This window comes from Hibiscus syriacus, unplaced genomic scaffold, assembly GCF_006381635.1.
Source record: "Hibiscus syriacus cultivar Baekdansim isolate YM2019G1 unplaced genomic scaffold, ASM638163v2 tig00111840_pilon, whole genome shotgun sequence".
NCBI classification, from domain to species: domain Eukaryota; kingdom Viridiplantae; phylum Streptophyta; class Magnoliopsida; order Malvales; family Malvaceae; genus Hibiscus; species Hibiscus syriacus.
This window is the reverse complement of record NW_024063195.1, coordinates 367,812-377,375: the sequence shown is the minus strand read 5'-3', so window position 1 is coordinate 377,375 and position 9,564 is coordinate 367,812. Positions and strand designations below refer to the sequence as shown.

The 9,564-nt window shown below is 34.3% G+C and overlaps 2 protein-coding genes and 2 pseudogenes across 2 annotated transcripts; 1 reads left to right on the top strand and 3 right to left on the bottom strand.

Annotated features, from left to right (window-relative positions):
• The first annotated feature begins 526 nt into the window (after positions 1 to 526).
• On the top strand, positions 527 to 1,169 carry LOC120171967 (annotated as a pseudogene).
• Positions 1,170 to 1,889: 720 nt separating this feature from the next.
• Positions 1,890 to 3,271, bottom strand: LOC120171952 (60S ribosomal protein L34-like). Its single transcript, XM_039179544.1, has 4 exons — positions 3,110 to 3,271; positions 2,927 to 3,006; positions 2,132 to 2,241; positions 1,890 to 2,025 (listed from the first exon to the last, which is right to left on the bottom strand). The coding sequence occupies exons 1-4, from the start codon at positions 3,186 to 3,188 to the stop codon at positions 1,932 to 1,934; spliced, it is 363 nt and encodes a 120-aa protein (XP_039035475.1). The 5' UTR covers positions 3,189 to 3,271; the 3' UTR covers positions 1,890 to 1,931.
• A 1,336-nt stretch (positions 3,272 to 4,607) lies between these two features.
• Positions 4,608 to 8,097, bottom strand: LOC120171959 (annotated as a pseudogene).
• Positions 8,088 to 9,203, bottom strand: LOC120171966. The gene is made up of 2 exons (XM_039179554.1): positions 8,602 to 9,203; positions 8,088 to 8,523 (listed from the first exon to the last, which is right to left on the bottom strand). Exons 1-2 carry the CDS (start codon positions 8,730 to 8,732, stop codon positions 8,088 to 8,090), a joined length of 567 nt encoding a protein of 188 aa, XP_039035485.1. The 5' UTR covers positions 8,733 to 9,203.
• Between the last annotated feature and the right edge of the window lie 361 nt (positions 9,204 to 9,564).

Below are 9,564 nucleotides of genomic sequence, written 5' to 3'. Positions count from 1 at the left end.
ACATCTCACATAAATCGTAGTGATCCCAAATGTCTTTGTTTCGAGTGTGTTCGATCACTCTCACGACTTCAAGGTTTCCCCCGACGGAAGATTCAGTCGTGTTACTCATGATGAACAAAAAATTACAAAAATAAGATTTGAGAGATGTTTAAGTGTTGTGTAATAAGATTTGAGAAATTTGTAATCAACCAAATACATCCCCAACCTATTTATACATGTTTAGGGTGGTAAAATGGTAGTTTTTAAAGAAAAAACGGTCAAAACGGACACAAAATCCCCCCAACGGCTAGTTTTTAAACCCAGACCGGTTTTTTTTTTCCGGATAAAAACCGGTTTTTTAACCGGTTTTTTTCAAACCGGTTTTTTATCCGGTAAAAAAACCGGTCTAGGTTTTTTCTCCAAACCGGTTAAAATAACCTGTTTAAAAAAATCCGATCCGGTTAAAAAAAACCGGTTTTTCCCAAATCCGGTTTCGGATATTTTTTTCGCAAAATCGGATATTCGGATTTTTTGTGCACCCCTAGCCATGGCTCAAAGAGCTCTTTCCCACCCTTGGATATCCTCATTGCCAGAGATTGTACCATCTGATATACTTCACCATGGTCGGTTCGGAAAACATTTCTTGCACGACTGAAATCAGAACCACCAAGCCGTTAGGCAACAACGGTGAACTGCAACAAGGCTACACTGCTGGTTTTTCGGCTCTACATATTCCCACGTATAAACCATTTCATCAGACAGTTTACAGGCCATCTGCATTTCATGTCTCCAACGGAGAACTTCATAACAACTTGATGTTTTCTCAGCTTGACATGTCTGGATCATCCACCGAGGGCATTATTGATGCCTCTTCCCTACTGTCGAGTCCGCCGATAATTGCCAATGTTAGCAAGGACTCAATGAGTACTGATTTCAGAGGGAAACAACAGGAATACAGTGGCTTCTCGATCGGCTTGCCCCTAGATATGCAAGGTAATGGAGGTGTAGTGGAAAGCGAGCAAGGAACGACAAAGAACTCAGATTCAATCCTGGATTATAACCATTTACCGATGTGCTTTCCTTTTAGTTTGCCTCCAAATGTGACGGATCCATTGGATTCACCGCAATGTCTTAGTGAAACGTCCACCACTTGTTCAACTGATAACGCTACACTTGAATCAACAGCATAACTATTTCCAGCATTGTTGTACAGTTTTGACATATTCCTTGTTATATGTATTGTTTGTATAAAGATATTATATCTGAAAAATAGATTTAAGGTTCACATTTAGGATGGAGTAGGGCTTAAACAAATGTGTTGTTTCCATACCATCAAACATAAAGACCAATTCAAACCTTCACGAGCCGAGCAACGGTCTACAATGGTCGAAACTCGAAACATAACTTCTAAGTTCCAGAACTGTGACTAGAGATCATGAAAACTATCTTGTTGCAGCTTTGTAAGGGAAAGCTAGCCACACATGAGCAGGCTACGGTTACAACCATATTACATTTCTGTCAACCAGGAACCGGAGACCAAATCCTTAAACAATAAAACCAAATATAGCATGCAAACCCAACTGAAGATTCTTTTTGCTAAAGTTGACTTGAAACACCTAAAACTCTAACCAATTCTTATTTAGGGTTTGGGGTTTAGAGATTCAAAAGCAGAGGTTAACACATCAGGGTTCAAGGATGAAACAAAAGCAAGATTAGTGCCTAATAAAAGAAACCACGTCAACAAAATAACACCATCATTAAACGATAACTTCACAATCGATACATCGTCAAGTGAACAAGCAGCAAACCGATCAGTATGAAACTAACTAGTAGGAAATAAATCAAAACTCGATTCCACAGTTTCATCAATCACCATGATAACAAAAAAGAATTTCTAACAGGCAAAATCCAACAAACCAAACACAATTCGGCTTTCATCAGCAATAAAATTTCTAGCTCTTTGAGGATTGCTTTTCCTTTGCCTTCTGGATTTTGAGTACCTTCTTCACAATCTTTTGTTCTTCAACCAAGAAGGCCCGGATTATCCTTGGATAATAAAAAACAGGAAGATATAAATAAGAATATCATCAATTGCCTCAAACAAACAATCAATAACCATTTAATAGTTGGTAAATAATGCACATAGTTGTACCTTTCTCTAACAGCGCTGCCTGACAAAACACCACCATAGGCACGATTCACAGTCCTTCGGTTCCTAGGCAATCGCGATCGCTTGTATTCAGCAGGCCTCAAGTGAGGAATCTGCATAAAAGTTGTATAAGAAAGCCATGAGAACAAGCTCAAAACTTTGCTGCTTGAGTTCAATCAACCACATATTCATGGAGAATCATTAAATAACCACTCAAAATGTAAAATAAATATGGCATAGCGTTAAAAAAAATAAACCCAAACTTCCTATACTGAAAAAAGGCTTTACATTTCTACAAGAAATACAACAAGTATAATAAAATCAAGCACCACAGTTCGTAAACTGCTTCAAATTGATATGCAATAAAGCATTCCACCATGAACAAATAAAAATGACTACAATGATCAACATTTAGCACCATTTCCTATTTTTTACGAACACACCAGTATTTCTGGAATTCAAACCGTTAAAACATAGTAAGCTATAAACTTCAACACTAAGCTCAAAAGAAAGTAGAAATCCCATTTATGACTAGTATTTCACATTCTATAAAGCTTAGAACATAAAAGTATAAAAAGAGAACTAAGCTCAACAGTATCATTAATAAATGTTTAACTCGAAACAGAAAGTTCCAAGAGCAAACATGAAAAATGAACATAACAGTATCATCATTTTTAGCAACCAAATAAACAAAAAGGTATCTACATTTCACACTTACTTGATTAACCTAACAATAAAAAATGAAATTTCGAACTAAAAAATCCAACTTAAATTAAAAAAAAAAGCGAAAGAACTTACACCCTGAATTCGCTTTCCAGTAACAGGACACTTAGGCCCACTTGCTCTCTTCTTAGTAGTCTGATAAACCAATTTCCCACCTTCAAAAACAAAAAACCATCATTATTTCATGCAAAAACTTGAAGAAAAAAAACGACAACAGAGCAGCCGAAGCGGCATCATTTTTGGAACTTCAAGACTTACCGGGGGTCTTAACGACACGGTGTTGATTTGATTTGGTAGCATAGCTATGGCGAGTACGATAAGTGAGCCTTTGAACCATTTTCTCTTAGGGTCTTATTTTCTCACCTCTGGTTTTAGAAAGAAATGCCAGAGACAGACGATAAGGCCTAAGCGGCTGAGATTTGGAGAAAGAGAATATATAAATAGGAATTCTTTTGTATGTAAGCCCTAGATCCTACGGCTATAATTTGGTCTTCTTTGATCTACGGTTGAATTTATAGTGCACGTGCGAATTTCTTTTTAAAGATAAAATAAGCGATTTTTTTAGTTAATTATACTTATATTCTAAATTGGTCGTTAAATTTTAATATATTTTAATTGAGTCCTCAAATTTTTAATACCCTTTCAATTGTGTCCTATTCTCAATCTAGTAATATGTTTATGCTAAATATAAGCTTGGGTTTAATAAGGAAATTAATCACGTGAAATATCGCAAGGTACTCGAGATTTACTCAGTTAAAGTTCATATAACTCTCAAATCGAATGAGCTCGATTAGAGCTTGAACTCGACGCGAATTCTGAACGAGTCGAAGCAAATTACTTGATATCAGTGGTGTATCCACAAATTTAAAAATAAGGGTTCAAAAATTTTTAAATTCTTTTTTCCAACAAAATGGGTATACAAAATTTCTTATTTTCTTCTCCTTCCCTCAATATATTAAACTATATTTAATAATTTATCCAAAATAATGGGTATGCACTTGACCCTTAGGTAATCAAGTGCATCCGTCTCTATTTGATACATGACTCGAAAAGCTAGCGAGAAACTCAAAAAAATAATATACTAAAATTTTAGGTTTTTTAAATTAAATTATTAGTAATATTAATATTTATATGTTGTTCTGTTAAAAAATATAATATAAGGCTTTCATGTACTTAAGGTTCATGTTTAAATTCAAGTTTGAGGTTCAATCGAACTAAGTTTGATAATATTTGAGTTTATAATTTTTGAGCTCGAGTTAAGTTTCAATTTTTGATTTTGAGTCGAGCTTGAAAATTTTAAGCTCGTGAGCTTTTGATTCGAGTCGAGCTTCAATTTTTTTTCGAATTTGAGTTGAGCTTGACAATTTTAGACGCGTAAGTTTTCGAGTCGAGCCCAACACTACTTCAACCTGACTCATTTACTGCCCTAATTGTATTAACAATTTAGATATAATATGTAGAAAATAGAATGTGTGATTTGATATGATATAATTTTATTAACACATTAAATTCGCGCTATAGTTGCATAACATACATAATTTGATCTGTGTGTTTTAAATATTCAAATTTAAGTTAACATTCAATTCTAAATTGATGAGTGGAAGAATTTGATTGAAACAATATTGATATTAATAATTAGAGGAGACTTAGGGATCAGACAAGTATGGAGTATATATTGTTGGATGACTTATGTCAACAGGGGAAGAGCAAAAAAGATGGTTCTACATTAATCTTCCTATGAACAAACTAATGTTGCTCAATTTGTTGTGGCACCAAAAGAGTTGGTCTTTGTCACTTTTGACATGTTCAAAACTCTTGCCACTAATTTCAAATCCACTTGACAGAAGAAATGAAGAACATTATCCGAGTTCGCCTCTTGATTCTTCCTCAATTTCCTCAGTATGCAATTCCCACTCCTTACAATGTCTTTAAGCTTCCTATCCTTCTGCACTTCCGACACGAAACGAAGGATTACTCGCGACGGTATTCGAATCACAAACTCGAAATGTATGGATCAAACTAAAATAAGCACCACCTCCATCTTTTTAGTTACAGGACTAATTACCTTTTGCAGGCTGGTTTGAACCTCTGCTAGAAGTTCAACGTCGGCTGGTTCGAAAGGTTCTACTTGAGTCCCTTTCCTGGAATTCTTGATCACAACATTTGCATCTTTATCGGATCGAACGAACCGCCAGAATATTCGTATCGATTCTTCCATGATCTCGACTAGCATGTCACTCCTAATGGCATCATTATCATCATCGTAATCGTCCCTTCCTTTTCTTCTACCTTTCCTTTTATCCTTCATACTATCCTCTGCAATAGAGAACTCAGCTCAAAGGGATTTAAATTACCGTTACGATGAATATCTAGGACGGAGAGAGTTCATACCTCGAATAACCGGAACTTGAAGGAGATTGCGTAGGACGCATCGGTTCTTTACGTAGTTTTGCACCCTGGGGCCTTCAAAGGATTCGTTTTCGATGAATCTTTGCATCAAAACTTGAAACTGTTGAAACTCAGAAGCGACTTCATTGAATGTGCGTAGGCCATAACGATCGGTTTCCCATATTTCAATGGCTTTCTCGTATTGCCAATGAAGTATTTCCCAGGAAAGGCAAAGCTGTCCTACGTAGACCATCTCTAGATCACCGTTGAGCTCATTGATGAACTTGGCCGTGGGGTCAAAATCAGACTTTTTCGCCCTCGGAGCCTCAGGTTTTGGTGCAGAAGAGAAGAGGATGATTTGTGGGGTGAAATCGATTCAAGTGGATCCTTCGACTGGAGAAAGCCTACATGAATTGTGACGGAAAATTAGCTTACTTGTACATGAAACTCCAATTACAATTTAATAATAACAAAGGTTAAAGTACATAAATGGTCCTCTCACTATAAAATGTTGCTTTGTTGAATCCCCTATTTATTAAAAGTTATAAAATGATCCCGATTATAAGATGTTACTTTATTGATTCCTTTAACTATTAAAATTTACAAAATAGTCAACCGACTATTAAAAGTTACAAAATAGTCACTCGACTATTCATATGTTACAACTCGTCCTTTTCCGTTAAAAAATGACGACAATCTGAGCTGAATGTTAACCTGTTGACTGGGTTATGAAAAAAATATGATATCATAATCTCAAACGACTATCATATCCCAGTTAGCATGTTAACGTCTACCCTAGACGACCGATAATTTTTTAACAAAGTAGGACAAGTTTGGAACATATGAATAGTCAAGTGACCATTTTTTAACTTTTAATAGTTGAGGGACTCAACAAAGTAACACCTTATAATTAGATAATCATTTTATAACTTTTAATGGATCATTTGTGTGCTTTACCCTTAAAAATTAGAAATTAAACAGACCATACACGTAAATCATAACCCTCGAATGATTTGCCATTCATAACTTTGAAAAAAAAATATTTATTTATATCAAACATTTGACCAATAATTAGCTTATTTATGGGTCGAAATATAATCTAAATTGTTTATTCTTTTTCTTCCACATCTTTTTTACTCAACAATCAACATAAGCTGATATAGGGTTGAGTTTATTGTTAATTTAGTATTATTTTTTTTTGAAATATACTTTTATTAACATTGATCTATATTCATAATTTTATTGCACAGTCGGTCGAAAATCCTCAACATCCAGGTATTATATTCTGGAGATGACATTATGCGTGATTTTGCTTATGTGGATTTCACCCTATTTCAACAAATAATATGAGAGTGTATTAGATCGTGAATTATTTATTTTGAAAGCATTATATCGTGAGTTTAGCCCCTCGATGGGGGAGGACACAATTCTAAACATTGACATTGTGTAGGGTGTAGAGTGGTTATCTCGATTGTAGGAGGCTCGTTTAAGGGATTGATGATGGCGGGGACTGAATTGCAATTGGATCGTCCGGGAACTCTTCAAGTCACCTTTTTGTCCTACACGATCTCCGATCGCATCCTTTTTGTCCAAGCTGTCTTGTATGTGGCTTTTAAATTTTGAAGTGTCTTTACACCAAAAAGACTAGCTTTTAAAGAAGCCTTTCTTGTGGAGCATTAAAACCGGTGCAGATTTGGTTTTATTAATGTGAATTTGTTAGAAATGGAGACTTGGGTATAGCTTTCCTATAATAAACTCGGCTCTTTAATGAAATGGTGGAAACTAGCATCAAACATACTAGTTTGGCTCGACAGCACCAAAGACATACACGGTACTTTCAACCAACACAAATTGCAATCTCACCCTATTCTTTATATATTCTGTATTCACTTCGACCCAACTTTTCATTACACGTGTTTTTAAATCTATCTTATTTAACTTTATTCAATGTTTATTTTAATCTCGTTTCGGGATGAGTCGAGGACAATTATCATTCCTGAATAATTTTAAATTATCAAAATGATGTTGGCATCGACCATAAATTAATGTTTTAAGATTCTAATAAGATCAAGGATTACAAAATTAAGAGATAAGTATTTATTAGGGACAGCACTTCTTGTCCCTGATTTGGTGAAATTATTCTTTTAGTCCCTAGGGTTGTAAAACTTTTAATTAAAGTGGTACAATTATCCTTCGGTCCCCCAGTTTGATAAAAATGTTATCTTGATTCTAGAATTTTAAAATTATACTACCTCTTAGAGATTTATAATTTAATCTCAGCCCTTACTAAAAATTTTCTTAACTGACTTTAGTAAAAATTCCTCATAGAGATTTACCAATTCAAAACTCATGGTCTTGGATATCTTAAAAAAATAAAATTCATCTAAGTGGTCTCAGTAAAAGAATTCAGTAAAAAAAAAAAAGCAATATGAACTAGGACGTAAACCCTAAATAAGCATCGAATCAGAAAATGCTAAAATTGAATGAAAAGAGGAGAGAAAACTGACCTATTGCATACATCTTCTGGTAATTCAAGATATCAAATCTCCTCATTCTTTCTCTGTAACTCTTGTAAAACTTGTGAAGCTCACTCATTCTATCAGCATGTTGGAACTTTCATCAATCTTCCATGGCTTCAAATCATCCATTATTTTCGGAGACTCTGATTCTTCCATTATCGTAGGCAAACCCGTTGCTCTAACCTTTTTCAGCTCCATTTTCAGCTGTTCTATCAGATGCTGATGTTCCCACAAATTCTCTAAATCATTTGAAATTGAATCCTCCATGTTTGCAGACCCAATCTCACCTTCCTGCTTGGAATCTTCATCATCAAAATCAACAGTTTCTTCTATTTGTTCTTCCTTCTCTGTCGTTTCTTCAACGATATCAGCTTCAGATTCATGTTTTGTTCCGAGAGATCTTGTTTCGGAAACAACCCATCATTGACACAAAAGCTGGAATCCTTTGGATTCTCCATTACGAAGCTGAAATCAATCCCTGGATTGAACTCATACGTGTTTGTTGTGCTTATTGAAGGATCAGATTCCAGGCCAATAGCGTAATCATTCTCATCATCTCTAAACTTGTTGCTCAATTCTTCAAATGTCTGAGTTTGAAACTGAAACTTGAAAACAAACTTTGGTGACTCGGGCTTTTCTTCAAACATTTCTCCTTCTCCTTCTTCTTCTTCTTGACCCTTCAATTCAATAGCATCAGGCTTAGCTTCCTCTGTTTTCTCTTCAATTGGATTGGTTAATTGAGAAAGCTTAGTATATCTCTGAGTCCTGAAATCATTAAAAGAACAAATAATAAAACAAAAAATGATTTTCATTATTTAAAACACAGTGAAAATCAGGTTTTACCTGGAGAAAACTTCGCTTAAGAATTCAAACAGAGCAGAGATGAAGACCGAGAAAAATCCACAAAGAGTGAACATCATTTGAAAGAGAAATACATTAAAAGAACTCATCTTCAACGTATTAAAAATGGGCATTCACCATAAACTTCTTTTTGTATACACATCGATATAAACCATCAATCTGTTCTTGTCCTTTTTTCACGTTGAAGCAAAAGAAAACAGAGTAGTGCAAGTCCATAGTAGGGAACTCTGATTTTAACATCGAAAGATTTTGATTCAAAGTATACTTTCCACCTATAAAAAAAAAAGAAACCCAAAAAGCACGATGAAATAAACGATTCTTTTAATCAAAATTGAAATCTAACCTAATTAAGTGAGATTTAACGTGATGAGAATCCATGAAAATAACATATCAGCTACTAAGGAGTTAATTCCTCATTTGGGGTTAATCTGTGGTTGCTTAAAACCTTGGGCTTCTGTGGACCGTTATTATATGAGAGGTTTAGAGAAAGAAGAAGATCTTGATTTAGTTGAAAGGTCGGTTTTTGCCTTTGTATTTAGTGTGCAAAACTTGTGAGAGGGGAAGAAGAAAGAAAAATGGTCAAGCTCAGTCATTAGTCCCTATACTAAGTATAAATTGTGGATTTAGCTCATATACTCTAATTTAATATATTTTTAGTTATCATATTTTAATAATTTTTAAATTTGGATCCAAAAAATTTATATGGATAATGAGTAGATTTTAAGAACTTAAAATGATCAACTACTGACTAAAAATTAAAATAAAATTAACATATGAAACAAAACTTAATAATAAAATTTTACAAATAAATTTTATTTTTAAAGTTAAATTATTGTTAAAATTTAAAAAATATAGACACTAAATCCATAATTATATTATACGAAATAATAAAAGACTTTGACGATAGGAAGTAGGGTTAACTTGAGTGTTTACGCCTTTTTAATT